The 16,708-nt window shown below is 37.0% G+C and overlaps 2 protein-coding genes across 4 annotated transcripts in view; one reads left to right on the forward strand and one right to left on the reverse strand.

Annotated features, from left to right (window-relative positions):
- LOC129566482 (TWiK family of potassium channels protein 7-like) overlaps positions 1–16,708 on the reverse strand; it is a 135,826-nt gene that overhangs the window by 55,898 nt on the left and 63,220 nt on the right. For 2 of the 3 annotated variants that reach the window (XM_055442453.1, XM_055442463.1), the window contains exons 3-4: positions 14,704–14,741; positions 1,618–2,269 (exon numbers count right to left, since the gene is read on the reverse strand). The gene's annotated coding sequence lies outside the window, so the exon portion shown is untranslated. The remainder of the gene's footprint in view (positions 1–1,617; positions 2,270–14,703; positions 14,742–16,708) is intronic. The other variant, XM_055442472.1, reaches the window with a different exon arrangement.
- LOC129566489 (uncharacterized) lies at positions 12,628–14,629 on the forward strand. The gene is made up of 2 exons (XM_055442488.1): positions 12,628–13,141; positions 13,687–14,629. The coding sequence occupies exons 1-2, from the start codon at positions 12,941–12,943 to the stop codon at positions 14,476–14,478; spliced, it is 993 nt and encodes a 330-aa protein (XP_055298463.1). The 5' UTR covers positions 12,628–12,940; the 3' UTR covers positions 14,479–14,629.

Genomic DNA, 16,708 nt, shown 5'->3' on the forward strand with positions numbered 1-16,708 from the left:
TAGTCCGTACATAACCAGTTTATATTTAATCACATGAGACCTGAACCACCACCACCACCACCACCACCACCAGTAGCACCATTCACCAGTATATTGCAGGTAGAGAATCGAATGAACGAGTGAAATGTGAGCCGACGAAGAATTCCATACCATTCGGTAAATAAACGGGGTTTCATGCTGAAAATGACAATCATGTCAATTGCTGCATGTATCTTGTATGGTGGGAACGCAATTCGCACGAATCATATTTCAATTTGGGAAATCGAAAACCCAACGCAGCAGGCTAACAGGCGTCGTTGAAACCGAATTTTACATGCAGTTTGGCAAAATGCGAAAACAATTGTTTGAAAATGAAATGTGGTACGATTTCAATTTGATATTTGTTTTCCCTTAAAGTACAATCGAATCAATTCACATTATTTGAGCATTGTGTTTTTGGTTTTAGAAATCATTTCGCCCACACATTCGCTAAATTTCTCAAACAAACGCTGGTCGGGCGAGCTGGGAAAATCGTACGCAATTTTCGATTTTTTGTTCTCTCTCTTTTTTATGATGATGTTGACTGAATGAAGCCGATATACCACAGAGAACAACTTGGCAAAAGCATTTCCGTTTTATTTCGTAGAAGAAAAAAAAAACAAATAAACCGAAACCGGACCATTGTGCAAAATGCAATTGGATCGGCAAAATTAGAGAATGGTTTGATGCGTGACATCGAATTTAATATTGACTCTTCGTGTGCGAATCCAATCGATTTCGTGGCAATCTATCTCTTGCTCTTTGTCTCGTTTTGGAAACGACCATTTTCGGATGTGCTCACCGAGTCAAAAGCATATCAATTCATGATGCTTGTGTGCAATAATTTGATTTCGTATGCTATGGGAAATGTATGCGACAGCGATATCAAGCCATGCGATATAAATTGTAAGTGCTTTTTGCTACTGGGTCAAATGAAGCCGTTAAACAAGTCTGCGTTCATTTATTTGTAATCGTGTTGTCGCGTACATTCATTTTATGGATTGTCAATTGTCGATCGCGCGAGCGCCGGTATTGTTTGCTTGTTGGTGAGGTAATTTTGCACTCGACCATCGGCACTGTGTACGCCAAAGAGATGGGGAGAGAGGTGCGTGTGGTAGATGGGTTGTGCTAAAAATTAAGTCAATTGTTCAAGGCTTTTAAATTAAAGCGACAAATGAATCGCATTCGATTCATTAAACATACGCAAAGCCGATTGAATTGGCCAAGCGTGTGAAACAGCGGCATTGGCTGCTGGTGCTGCTTTAAAAAAATCATTAGGTTCCTTTTGTTTTCCGTCCCGCTTTCGATGGAAACTCAATTTTACCCATTCACTAAATGAGATTTTCTAACGCAATTCGATTCGGTTAGTTGTACGTGTGTAACGTGCGCATGGCTTAGTCTCGTAACGTATAACAGAACGTTGTCCTGCTCGCGCGCATCTCCACCGCTTATAGAGCATAATAGAAAAATAGAATTCATGCTGGACTAAAAAAGAGTAAGTGTGTGTGTGTGAGAGAGAGAGAGAGAGAGAGAGAGAGAGAGAGAGAGAGAGAGAGCAAAAGTCTGAACGGAACCGAACAAATATAAATTGGTATATACCTAAATAATACACGCATTCGCCATTTCGAAAATTAGTTTTCGTTTGCTTTTATCCTTTACACACTAACAGCTAAATGGATTCAGAAAATACATCCGTTGCGACAATGAATTAAATCGTTTTATGTCTGTGCACTCATGGGTTCAATTACACGACGCTTTTTTTCCTTGTCCGATGTTCGCTTCAAAAACGATTTCGCTTTGTGTGTGTATGTGTCTCTGTGTCTCTGTGTCTTTGCTCAATCGAATTTGTAACGCGTGTTTTTTTTCGTTCTCCCTTCTTCGTTACTCGAAAATGTATTTTTTTGATGTCGGTTTTTTTCTGTGTCCTTTTCGCTCGCCTTTTCGCACTCGCAACAATAGTAATCGTTATAAACGGATTGTGTCGCACATCGGTTTCAGTCCATTTAAGAACTTTCTTTCATTTACATCGACTGCGTAACACTGACATCAATGCACCAATAAACGATCGAATCGATAAATAAAATGTTTTCTATTGTTTCGATTCTTCGCATCGAAATTAATGTGAATTGCAAATTACAGGCAAATAACAACACTGATATTGAGCCATTTTCGATTATATTTTTTCAGTCGCCGAGATTTTCACTCTGTCATCGAAACCATTCAACTGATCCCCGTTTGCAGCTTACTGGACCTGAAACGAAATAAAGACAAGAAGAGAAGAGTGAAAAAACGAGAATTTCAATACGCATTTCAATCAACAATTGAAACACGTGTTTTATGGATCAGAAGCAATGCTATTTAAAGGCCATCGCTACAGGAACAAAACCATTTAACAACAACAATAAAGCTGGATGAACAAGCACAAAAAAAGAGAAATCGATGCATATCCCATTTTATCTATGCATAGTTGGCGAACAGGAATGTGTGTACCGATGAAGCAGAGCGAAAAAAAGAGCCAAAGGTCTTCGTTGTTTTTTTTTTTCCTAAATGGATTCCATTTTACTATAAACGGTGCCAGCAATTTTCCTATTGTGCGCTGCGTTTTCGGTGTGCTTGACACTTAACATTTGACACTCGCCGATTCCCATTCGAACGAGATATACTCGCCCATTCTAGATTAGTCAAATTCAATGTTTTGAGCTTTTATGGCGAAAAAAATGCTCCCCAATTCTCTTTTACCCTCAGTCTCCCTCTTCACTACTGATTTCATTTTGTTCGGACATTTTCTAGCCTTCTTTATTTTGCGTACGCATTTTTTTCAATTCGAGCTTTTGGGACTACGTTGCAAAGGCATCAAAGCACCGTCCAAATGAAAACGGTCAAAATACTGGGAAACCCATGAAGCAACATCCAGTCTGCGTTTCATATGCTATAGTCCGGCCCCATCAAATCGAAAGCAATAACGAGACCAGTAGAAAAAAAATTTAATGAAAAAGAAACAGCAGAAAAGCGGCGAGAAGCAAACTTGTTGTACAACACATTGAAAATCCCCATTCGACGCTTGCCCTCAATGATGTGAATCAATGTTGTTGTTGCTCTTTTTTTCTCATTCAGCACTTAATGTGATTCCTTTGATCCTGATTGTCTATGTCTAGCCTTTGGCTCAACAGTATAGCCACTTTTATGATTTTTTTTTTGCTTTTCGGAAATTTCCAAATAACCTTTCGCGCTCAAGCTAGCAGGCGGGCAGACAGGCAGGCTGAGCAGATAGGCCACTTTGCGCTTTGTATGCAACATACGTGTTAATTTATTGGAGTTACTTTTGTTTATCAAATGCCAATGGGCGTCGAAACAATGAAATGAAAACAATGAAATCAAACTAGATAAAACTAAGTGAATCAACGCGTCGAAGCAAAAAAAAACAACAACAACAACCAGACACGCATATTTCAGTCGGTCATTTGAAGTGGTGTTAAGGTTTCATTTTCTCACTTTTGTTATCTAGTGATGCGTTGCAATTACGTAAGTCACGTAATCACAATACATGTGGGAGCGAAGTGTTAATTCTAACAAATCAAAAGGGATTAGAAATTGAAGAAAGCACTGGACTGATCGTTATATGCTTCAGCAATCAGCCAATAGACAGTTATAATTAAAGCCATTCAGTAGTCTAATAAGCGTAAAATCTACTATGCTTGAGACTGTTTTCTATGAAATGCACCATCTTTGACGCATTTAATTGATTGTAAACAACAAGAGCGATATATTTCTCTTGGCAATTTTTATTCTCTGAAGAATTATTTGTTACGCGCTATTGATCTGCACCCTCTAATTAGCACTTTAATTAAATTGAATCGCACTGGAGCTGGGGCAGACGAAGTGTCATCATTTTCCATCTAATATCTGAATTAATGAATGAATGAACAGAATGAACGGAATGAAATGGAATTGCCATCAATTTGCTAGAGACCTAATGTTACTGCTTCGATACGTTTGACATCAACTGACCAAGAATTACATTGTTCGCCTGCCGAGAAATTCAATCAAAGAGTTTATTAAACAACCATTTCGTTGACAGTGTTTGACCATTCGAACAATTTCATTTGCTATGCGAAAGATAACAATATTCCGAGTGATACTTACTTTGCTAGAATTTCGGTTGGTCGAGATAATGTAATGTTTCAGTCACCGGTACAATGTGTCGGAAACATTGAATTGAATCAAAGAGAACTAAAACTCTGGTATTTTGTTATTTATTGTGGAGAACATACATTGATACGATATTATTTGTGCAGTTTCTGTTGCGCAATTGTAAACAATCCACACCATTTTGCATGATGGTATCGATGCAATAAATTTTGGTCAGATAGGAGGATACTGTAATGTCTATAGACTATGAATTAAACAAAAATCAGATTGAAACAACTAAATCAATATAATCCCCCTTTGAATGTTTACGGTAATTGTGGTCTCTCGATGAACGTTGTGTCAATATCCAACATGCAATTATAAACGAATTAGTGGAAAGATGCCAAGGTAATGAATAGAAATGCATTGTTTAGAGATAAGCAACAATGTGATACAATTTTGAATGAATATAACCATCAAATTATGACCATAGTTAATTGATTCTCATTGAAGATAGGAACTTACGACTTTAAACAAATATTCATATCGATACAAATAATCTGCGGATATGGTGTATAACTCGAGTATAATCTGCGACTATTTTACCATGAATTTCACGAATATGTCCTTTTTTATCTATATTTCGTATATATTTCGTATTCAATATCGTGTAAGAGTTTGAATACGACTATAAAATACATGTCTTTTGTCTTATTCAACCCAAATTAGAGTCTTAATCTGAAAGTCCATTGAAATTCCGATCGAATGAAAGATTTTAAAGACAGTATCTGGCCGGCATATGTTCATTTTTGGCCATTGAAGAATGGATGCCGAAATTGCGTTTTTTAACAGGCCGTCAGATTGAAAAGTTATATACATATTGTATATTTCGTATATATTGCGTATATTTCCATAATCTGTGTATAAGATAGAATAAATATTAAACCCCCTAGCATTGGATGCTATAGGCTTTTGCTTGTAAATCCCGACGATTGCTTGTGTTAATCGAGTGAAAAGCACTTTGAATTTCCAACGCATTACTTCAGTAGATCAAATATTAGAAAAGATTCAACACCTTTGACCTATGCTCAGCAGACAATGACATTTTCCGGTGTCGAAACAGACGTAAAATAAAAACGTAAACAGACGTAAAATATAAAATCGATGAAGACTTTTTCAGTTCTTTGGAAACGTATTCAGATATATTTTGGGAAAATTCGATGAACCATAATTTTGAAGTGGTATTCAACTTTTGACCAACTCGAATGTCCATACATTTTGAACAGAAACAACAGGAAAATCCATTCAAGTCATCAGAAGTGAATACTGATTTATTTATGAAAGTAAAGGATTTCTCATTTGACAGTCAATGTCGATTTCGATTTGGATTTGATGAATGGCAATCAATTAATAAATCAAAACCAAGACAGCAGATTGTGTTGTCGACGTAACGATTCCTTAACTACATTTGTTGGAGAAACTGTTGTTTAGTTATTGTCATAATGGGGTTTGATATGAGACAAAAAAGAATCCATTTCACTGTTACCAATGCAACTGTGAACAATGGTTGAATAACAACCTTCATCCATAAAAACTGAATGGAATTCATTGAAAAGCGATGTCATTAGGAACAATAAGGTAGAGAAGAGAGGTGAGAAAACAGAACTTGCGACACTTCATACATTTTTAATTAATTGTTATGATTTGGTTGAAAAAGAAAAAAATTGAAAAATCCACTTGGATCCGAGACTATAAATTAGAACGCTTCAACCGGAATTGAGTTCAGTTCAATTTAAATCGAGACATCGGTAACAGTATTATTTCCGACTAATCGCCTCGGTAACGCTAAAAAATGTCTTACATAAAGTTTTTGTTGATGTTTCTTCGTATCCACGGATTGTTACCACCCCAAACGGTTAACAAAGCTGGTATCTTAGACACTTTACGAATAATTTGCTTGGCATTACCGCCATGGGTGGTTTTATTCATGAGCATCGCATACGCGTATGTGAATTTCAGAACGGCCAGCTTGGCCGATATGACGGACGTTATGTGCACAAATTTTATTTGTTTAATTGTCGTCATCAACAACATTATACTTGCTATCAAAAAGTTCGAAATACGTGCCATTGTCACTGAAATGCGAGAAATGGTGCAAAAGCGTATGTCAAGTGTTTCCTTTTTTCTGTTGTTAATGTGACTGTTGTTGTTCGTTGCTTATTGCTGTCGGTCCATTTTCGTTCAAGTTTCAGTCCACTTCAATTTCTCACGTGACCGGCCATTAATATTGTCACCAAGTATCATTTATTTTAGGACGAGCTGCTGGACACTTCTACAATCATCTATACGAACGTGCCGACAAACGTTGTGATGCAATCGTTAAAATGTTCTTATTTACGTATGCCATTGCTGTATCTGGTGTAATGCTATTGCCAATATTAAGGCCACTTCATTATTGGGCGACGGGAAGATATCCATTCGAATTGTGGTTCATTCCATACAAGGTTTAGTGAGTAAATTGATTCAATGATGAACTAACCGCAAAGATAATCAACATTCTTCATCGTCCTCCTCCTCCTCCTCCTCCTCCTCCTCTTCTTCTTATTCTTCTTTTCTCGTTTCACGTTTCTCTTTGCTTGAGGTTTTGCCGTTGCTGTTGCAAAATAGTTTGCCAAATGACTTTATGCGGTCCACTGTCGGGTGGCTGCTAGTGTTGATGTCCCAAGAGATTGGTAATGTTTGCTCTTGCATTACCGTTACCGTGTCGATGTCATTGTATTCGTGCTTAATGATTTACCTGGGTGCATTTTTGGACGATGTATCATCATCGTTTCGCCACTTAGACGATTTAAATGCTAAGCGCCTCGAAGTGGGCAAAAGGCGTGACAGAGAAATGAAAGAGTATTTCGTGGAAACTCTTGATTTACATAATTGGGTTTTGCAGTAAGTTCTGAGCGTCCCTTTCTCTCCCTCTCTCTCGGAACTATTCATTAAAGTTAAGAAAGATTTCACGTTTTACCGTTTGCTTTTTACCGTATCAAAATAGATTTCGCTCAAAAGTGTCTGATCTCGTATCGCCGTACGTTTTTTGTTGGATTTTTAACGTTGTTGGCATCCTCAGTACCGTTCTCTTTCAACTGCAAGTCGTAAGTTACATTTTAGAAAAGTTACTTTGCTGGTGTTTGATTTTTTCGTTCCGGATTTTGAATGGAATGGACGATATATTGCTTTTCTACTGTGATCAGGCCCAGTGATTATGAAAACCCTTGGGCAAACTCAACATTGAAATCCCCATGCCATACAATAATATTTTCACCGATTCTTTTTTTTCTTTCTTGATCGGCAATTTTCGTGATAGGCACCGTCAATATTATCAGCACAAGTATTTCGTGCTATCGGATTAATTGTGGGACCTCTGATTTATTTGTGTTTATTTTGTCTCCTGGGACAATTGGTAACGAATCGATCGCAAGCCGTTTCAAAAGCAGCTTATGCGTCCCACTGGTACGACTATTCACTCAACTTGAGAAAATATATTTCGATGACTATCGGTTATTCTCAAATCGAATTTAATATGATGGCTCTTGGATTTGTGCACTGCAACATGGAAAGCTTCAAAAAGGTAATTTTTGACTGTTTTTATCAATGTCGTCTTTAGATGGCCAAGCAAGGTAATACATATAAGCACATTCTTTTTTTTTCTCTCATCTAGATGGTCAACACGGCTATTTCCTATTTCATGGTTTTCCGATCCCATGCGTAATTTATTTCCTTGATATGATAATGAAAACTATTATAATCGTACTGAAGCAGGTAGCATTGAAAACGAACGAAGACTCAGTTTAGTTCATGCAAATCGGAACATTTTTTGCCTTTAAACCAATAAATCTGTTTGTGTGAATTGATATAAATGTAAAATGGAACAAGCAATGACCGCAGTTTACGCTTTTATGTTGCAATAAATTAAAATGAAGACACAATCAATAAAAACCACTTAATTGCTCAAAATCAATTAACATTTTCTGATGACATCACGAATAAAACAATATGATTGCTGTTGAAATAAATCATTCATATAATTCCATTTTCAAAGCGACATCAAATTGATGCGCTTTGTGTGGAAACGATTCCATATCGTGATAGTTAATACATTTGTAAACCGGCAATAATCTTGTCGTCCAAAGAGACGTTCTGAGAGTGTATTATTTCTCCATTCAGGAATTTTCATTCCGATCCATAGACATTCAGTCGCTAACGTCATTGCACTAAAACCATTTCACATATGAAGCTGTGGGAATGAAAATGGCAATACAGGAATAAACATTCTGAAACGCATCAAGAAAAAAAATTCGCAAAAATGAATCATGAGTTCTGGATATGAAAAAGTGAAACATGAATTTACATGGGCAGCATAGGAGGTTCATGGTTCACTTTTGCGTATTCAGAACTCATGATTCACTTTTGCGAATTTTTTTTCTTGATGCGTTTCAGAATGTTTATTCCTGTATTGCCATTTTCATTCTCACAGCCTCATATGAATTGAATTGCCAGCAACTATTTCTCAATAATAATAAGCAATAACGTCATAACACTTGTTCATTTTTTCCGTTCTCCCTTTCTACCTCTCTTCTCTCTGTTCCGACTCTAGCTGCGGCGCTTTTCTCCACTTCACAACAAGTTCTTTTTCTATGTCAACCAGCTTGTTTCGTATGGTATGTCTATATCTTCCTTTTCAATTTATCTAATGCGCAGTTCGATTGCACAGAGAATGAATGGCACATAAAAACCCTTATTGCACGTTGGAGCGTTCGATGTGTTCCATTTTAGCTCAAGTGGGTCCACTCCTTCGCATCGTTTCGATCTTTTTCCGTTTTTTCCACTGAGTTTTCAGTTCGTTATCATGATTTGTCGCTTATTGTACGCATGAGAAATGCAAAAATGGCAAAGGACTTGATCCCAACTCTATTAGTCTGCTGATATTTTATGTTCAAACTCAAACAGTATCGATTTCATATTAAATGTTTTATTAATCACCATTCCACACATTTTCATCGTTGTTTGCAATTTTTCTTTCTTGTCCAATGGCAGAAATTGTTTGAAACAAAAATCTTGATTTTGATCAAAAGTGAAAAGAAGATATTTCATCGTCATCAATAATGCAAAGTGTATTATCCAAGTCAAGCACTTTATTGCCACACGCACATACACACAAAGAGACAGACACACGGGCTAAGAAGAAAGGGATAAGCGAAAAAGACACATTTTACTTCACCGATTGGAACAGAGAAAAACCGAATGTCATTCAATGTTGTACAGTATCCGATATACACAAATGATAGAACATGTAATGTACTCGTCCAATATCAAAATTACGAAATCAATTGCCATAATCCTTGGTTCCTCGTTCATTCTTCTCGTTAGCGTTTTCTTTTTGGTTGCTTTGCGATTTTCTTTTCGCTCCGTCAACATGACATGTTCTCGAGCCTTCTTGTTTAGAATACAATATAATAAAAGCATGAACCACTTGCACATGTAAGATGATAAGTGGCTCAACGAGAAACGAGTACCATTTTCAAGTGATTTCTTTTATTACGGCGGCTTTTACATGAATCCGTTCATATTCGTCGATATGTTTGTGTGTTTGTGTTTGTGTATGCGTTTATATATGTCATCATTTGAAATGGCTTCAACTAGCCGAACATGATAGCTAAAAATCGATTTCTTCCGCTCTTTCTTTCTCCAAAAATAACAACGGCTAAAGTACTCGAAATACAAATTGAAGCTACGAAAATATTTGGTTTGACAATAAGTGATTGTAATAGCAAACCAACCAAACAAACGTAATAACAGCACACATTTTTTTTGATTGGTCACGATCAATACATTTTTTCCCCTTCACACACATAACACAAAACGACCGGGATGATAGTGTGTCGTACCACCATAAACTGAGGTTTTTTTTATGGCTATTGTTGTTGTTCAGTTGCGGTTCATAAATATAAGATATATAGAACAAATGTGAATTTATTTGGTGCGATGTTCTTTTTTTCGTTCATAACGCATTCAACACATAATGTTACTCTATTGCAATTCCATATTTTTCTATTTGTATATTTCTATCAGTTACAATTTTTTTTTTCGTGTTTGGAAATTTATCGAAATAAAGCCAATTTATGAATAAAATTCCGCTTGAAGAATTTTGATCGGTTAAACCATATTTTTACAGTGTAAAATTTACACTATATAACGTACAGTGGCGCAATTTAAAAAACTTCATTTTAAAATACGAAAGTTGAATATTTTTTCCATGGTTGATCAGACATCATCAGTGGATTTCAAAATTAAAATTGCCCATATTTAAATTGGTTAATACTAGCAATTTTGACTGAATTAATGTTCTGATTCTCAGAGTTATTCGAATGGAGTTTATTAAAATTTTAAAACAAAAAGTTGAGCCCATTTGATTGATTTGACGTTTCAGAATATTAATCATTTCCAGGGGTCATTTAATGGCCTATTGAAAGAGGTGAGTATTCAATACATTTTTCTTCAAATCACATGCTATTCTCTCTTATTTAAAATAAACAAAGCCATGAAATTTTCGTTGTTGAAAAAACAGAGATAAAAGAATAAAAAATTCCATCATTACCGGCAAAAAAAGTGAGATAATGAATTTGTTATTCCAGCACGTGAACTTTTCAGTTTATTTTCCGCAATTATGGTTGTGATTTGTTTCTCGTTTCTCATTTCGTACAATTTCGAACAAGTCGTGGCTTCAATACATTTAATGCGCATTAGAGGTTTTTTTTAGCACTTTTCAATGATGGCATTTTTTTCTGCTCATCTCGCTCGTATTGTGAGCAGTGCATTGTTATCTCTGCTTGCAGTATGTACGGTTAATGAGTTTCATTTGTTCATTATTCAGTATTATTCGCCGTCGGTTACAATGGCATTGGAGTAAAGTATGTGTGATGAATGTGAACTGCTGAGATGGTGCATTTTTTTTCTGCTCCTTCTCTCTCTCTCTCTCTCTCTCTCTCTCTCTCTCTCTCTCTCTCTCTCTCTCTCTCTCTCTTTCTCTTTCTCTCTCTACACACATCAACTTTAAATAAGTAGAGATACGGTTTGCGCCGCATATATGTGAGCATGTGTGAATACGTTGAATATGTGAAGTGAATTATCCCATGGAACGCGCGCGCAAGCCAACTCAATGGATGACACAGCTATACATAAATTATGTGTGTTGAGTTCTGCGTGTTTTGTGTTTTTGTGTGCATGGGTATGTGTGTTCATCTTTCCTGTCTCTCACTCTTCATTACTATCTATTATCCCTACGGTTAGAATAATTTTACCACATTGTTTCCATTTACATTTTAAATGCTTCTATAAATGCGTTAAACGATTAATACATTTAGTGAGCATGACCAGTAATGAAAACATTGTAATGTATTTGTCTCTTTCTCTCTGTGTGTGTACAATGTACATGGCGATCTGGGAGCCTTGTATATATGAAAAATTGCCAAGCAATAAATTGTCTATTTGTACGCTTTGTTTCGGAAAAGTTTTTCCTGTTCTCTTGTTCTCATCGTACTCTTTGGTCGTTGTGCTGTCAATTAATCTTAGCGAACGGGTTGAGTTTCGATGTAGGATCGACTTTAAATTAACCACAAAAAATGCTATTTTTCACTTCATACACGATAGATAACGTGTTGAATTACTTTTTAAACGAAATATAGCGCAGAAATGGATGATTGGTTGGAGAGAGCTGCAATTTTGCACGTTGAATGACACACATACATGCACACCCAACCGCTAATATTGTTCTTCGCCGGTTATCTGAAGAGCGAGAGAGAGAAGAAAAAAAAATTGCACAATGATCATATGAGGATGCAGTTTGACGTGAATGCATGTGATTTATTACGCTGCTCGCCACATGTTGACAGTGAGGGAAACATATTGCTGGCAGGTTTTTTTTCTCAGTTGCCTTCTCTATCCCACTCGTTGTTCAATCGTTGACATTCCCTCAATTTATCGTTCGTTATCGATCCTAATTGCAAAAGCGTATACATACGGGTGCAGCAGCACACATTCATCCATGCCCGTCGCATATTACAACCTCTTGGCAAATGACACAAAGAAAACCATCAACAAACTTTCTACTAGATGCACTTATACTCACTCCATCGGGGCTCACTTCACATCAAGTGTTGTAAAAATAAATTGCGTTTCCATATTTAATGATGATTTGCAAGTGGTTATGTTTGACACGCTAATTTTCGGATAATCCGCAATGAATCGCATCGAATACAACATCATTTGCTCGTTGTCAATTGCACGTTAGCGGGTTTTTCGAACGTTCCTGTCCGCAGCCACAATGATTATCGTCTCATTCACAACCTCGCATACAATGCACACGACACAAATTCACACACAGCCAACGGATCGAATTGTCATTGTGATTTGTTGGGAGGGCGCTGTTCGCGTTGAACGGTATACGGATGAACAGAACAGTGAACACACCGAACATTAGCACCGGTCAACATTTGCCGTCGACATTTGATCTGCTCGCTCTCTCTCTCTCTCTCGTTAAGCAAATTGAACGACGTGACAAAACACAAATACCTCATCAGTTAAACTGCAATTACTTCGTGTGCTTGAGTATCGAGAAAAATAGCACATTCAATTCTTTGCCTTTAAAATTCAGCGAATTAAATTTAGACGAACGGCTCGAAAGTGGTAAATTGACATACGTTTTGTGTGCAACGCATAAATTTAGTGTTTAGTTTGAAGCGTAATGTCGCCAAAAACCAATTGGCGATTGGTTGCTGTTTCAGAAGTGGCCAAAAAGCAACTTCGTCGCACATTTCCATTACAACCAGGCGAAAATCGTGTGGGTCGCTCATCACAGCTCGAAATTCCAATTCCATCGTCAAAATGCAGCCGGCATCATTGCAGTTTGTTCGTTGAAAACAACAAAGTCAGACTCATTGACCATGTAAGTACTGTGTTAAATACATTTCAGTGGAAAAATATTCAATTAGAGCATAACAATTCAAAAATGTGTACACACAGTTAGTGTGGTAGTTTGTATATATGCACGGCATAAAAGCCGACGTCAGCTAATATTTAATCCAATTTCATGATTTGTTCTATATTTCAAACTGTCTTGAAAATTCATTCACATTCGATGTGAAATTCAATCATAGCCACCGAATGTTCGCTTGAAAGTTTAACATTTTATCATGTGTTGACACTCTGAAATCTAATGCGACATGCTTGACCGCAAATACACACACACAAAGACAACACCAACACAAACCACGTTCCCCGTTTCACCGTAGCGGCAGTGATTGTGTCTGCGTCTAAGCTAATGTTTATTCTGTTGCTTCCTTCTCTCTCTCTCTCTCTCTCTCTCTCTCTCTCTCTCTCTCTCTCTCTCTGTCGCTCTTCGACTAAATTGTATGCACATTTCTGAACGTCGCGCGCTTATTGAATCAGAGGAATAATATTTGTTTGTATTTGGATTTATGTATATTTCAGTCACGGAACGGAACGTATGTCAACGAAAGCAAGTTTGTGAAGCAAGAGGTTGATCGGCCGCTAGCGGAGCGTGATTTGATTTCGTTTGGTTTTGACATTTCGGGCGAATATGATTTGCACGATTCACTTGCTTTTATTTATGTGTTGTTCTGCGACCAAGGGGCCTGGATTGAAGTATGTGACAGCGACGGCGACGGCGGCGAGACCAAGGTTGTGAATAATGAAAATGTGAATCCATCACAAACCGAAGAAAAAGCCATAGTTTCGATCGCTTCAGACGATGATGGTGTTGATGGTACACAGAATGAAATTGTCGACCAAACAGCGTCATCAGAACAAAGTGAACAACTTTCAAATGGATTCGGTGAAATTCTTTTTCAAACAACAACCGTTCCACTCGATTCTCAGCAAACAAATGCGCCAGATGAAATCAACGACAACGAATCAAATGATGACACGTACGAATGCACTATATTAGATTCACCACCATTGAAAAGGCTTCGAACATTTGCCGAAATTGACGGAGCTCGTCAAAGACGCGAAAGAGAAATCTTCAACAGTTTGAAAAATCCATTCAATTCACAACCGATCAAAAGCAAAAAATCTCCGGAAATCATGGAATCACCACCAAAGCAACCAGAAATTTTGGAGCGGCCAGAACCGAAGCGATCACCAATCGAAGAAGTGACCAAAGGCAAAATAAAATGTATCATGAAGAGTCGCGGCCAAATGCTCAGTGCTGATATGTTGGCAGGCGTTAGCGCCACAAACAACAATCAACAAATTGCTTAATTCCTACACATTCCTTTTATACAGAGACTTGAAGACTATTTTTTTTTTTGCTTAGATTTATCACTAGAACTTTTTGAAAAATGGCAACGTTGTATCAGAACAGAAGAATTTCGGACCAATTTTGAAAATATATTATGAAATCAAAATGAAATTTTGCCAATTCTCATTCAAACTCAAACAAAACATATTTTTTTCTATTTAGATTAGATTTTTGATGGAACTTACTGCATTGCTACGAGGAGAATGGGCTTTGTTTTGGTTTCCTGTAAGTAGAAAAAAAGAAATAATAATGTATTCGAATACATGTGACAACTGACTGCGACAAATGGTAAGAAGTTAAAAAGAGTGGAATATTTATGGGCGGTGTGTACACTGTACACTGGCAGGCTATTTCCATTAAATGCACGTGTTACACATGCATTTGTATCGCATTTATTGCGTGTGGATGTGATTTCTAGGTGCCAATAAAAGAAATACAAAGCAAGCACTTTTATTTTATGGACTTTGGCAGTTATAGTGACGCGAGCTATTTTTTGCTCTCTCCCTCTCTCTTTCTCTGTTTTTATGTTCGGTGCGAGTTCAGTTCGACGTGAACAAATAATTTGACGCTGCTTTTTTTGCCGTTCCACTTTCAGTCTCTTTAAATTGTCGCTTATCGCTCTATGTTTTGAAATAGCTGGGTTTATTCTCTCGTGTTTTTGGATATAAAACAAGGCGCGTAGCTTGGGCTATTGGTTACCAATGGCAAAAAAAAACAATCATTTCAAACCTTTTTCAACATGATTGCATTTCACACAGTTGAATGTACATTTTTTTTCTTCTTTTCTTCTCTCTCTCTCTCACTCTCATCTTGGCAACTTCCATTTTATGCCCAAGACTTGTACATCAGGGCGGATAAAAACAAGTTTTATATCCTTCGATTCATAGCATATCTGACGATGAATTTTATGCTCATCAAATAATTTAGTTAATTGTTGTGGTTCCAATTGACGACACCATCGACCAAGAGTTATAATAATTATCGTTATTGTATCTCAGCTGTTCTCGTCTTTTAATTACATGGATTGGCGCCAGTTAGAAAAGAAGTTAACGCCAATTAATATTAACGTTTAACACGTACATTAGCCACTTTCAATCATGGATAATCCAATTTTGTGCGTATTCGTGGTATTATTTAGCAAGAAAATCGTCTTGTATTGGATTACTTGAAGCGAGTGTATGTGCGTATGTATATTCGCGTGCATGGATGCCTATCAGCTAAGCCGTTTCGATTAGATGCTGATAATTATGATGGAATTATGGTTCACTTCGTTGGAAGTTGGCTTTTGGCGGATGAAATTAAAATTGAGTGAATAATTGACCTTCAAATTTCAGTCGAACTCAAATACCATTCACGCCTTCGTATAATCTGCCACATATCGATGTCAAACTTTTTCACTCCGTATCACATCGTTTTACATAATTTTCCATGTAATTTAAATTTTTAATTGTTTTTTTTTTCTTTTCTTTCGAAAATGTTTGCCGGCAAATTCATTAGCGAGCACCAAACTTTTCCTTCCAGAGGAATCTTTTAATTTAAGGCAATTAAATTTACGTGAATTTGTATGACACGTCACAACCGCGACCCGAGAGTGTGTTTTAATGAGTTGGATAAAAAAAAAATTCCAAACATTATCATGTTCGTAATGTCAAAATAAAAAAAAAGTAAATGGGATCGTTGCAAATTTTCCATCCGGAAAAATTGTGATGGCAAAAGTTGTGGCAACGTAATGTAAAATTAGAATTCCAAAAATGTTCGGTAAAACGGTCGACGTCGCCTACACTTCCTTGCCACACATTGAAACACCAACACATCATGCATAATAAATGGCCGTAATCGAGTGTGCGTGTGTGCAACCATACGGACATACGTATGATAAGACCAACATTTCGACACTTTTCACCGCCGACAATTATCGAAAATCGTTCAACCAAATAATATTGAATAATTTACGCTCGACGCCCAAACATCATTAATTATTGCGTTGGCATACACACGCTTCGCGTGTAAGTGAATGTATGAATGTATGAACGTATGTGCTGGTGCAAGTGAGTAAACTTTCTTCTTTGTCATGTGTATTAGAGAACCTACTTGCAAGGCAAAATCTGTGTATAGCGCACATAGCGATTCGCACTTGCACCATCATGTTGCGCAACAGCCCGAAGGGCTTCAACGTTCTAATTACATTAC

The sequence above is a fragment of the Sitodiplosis mosellana genome, unplaced genomic scaffold (assembly GCF_009176505.1).
Source record: "Sitodiplosis mosellana isolate CC-2019 unplaced genomic scaffold, AAFC_SMos_1.0 Smas_scaffold_1, whole genome shotgun sequence".
NCBI lineage: Eukaryota > Metazoa > Arthropoda > Insecta > Diptera > Cecidomyiidae > Sitodiplosis > Sitodiplosis mosellana.

Coding starts and splice junctions, on each gene's coding strand:
- LOC129566489 (XM_055442488.1), top strand. CDS start 12,941: ATGTCGCCAAAAACCAATTGGCGATTGGTTGCTGTTTCAGAAGTGGCC. Junction 13,142..13,686: donor AAGTCAGACTCATTGACCAT/GTAAGTACTGTG, acceptor TGTATATTTCAG/TCACGGAACGGAACGTATGT.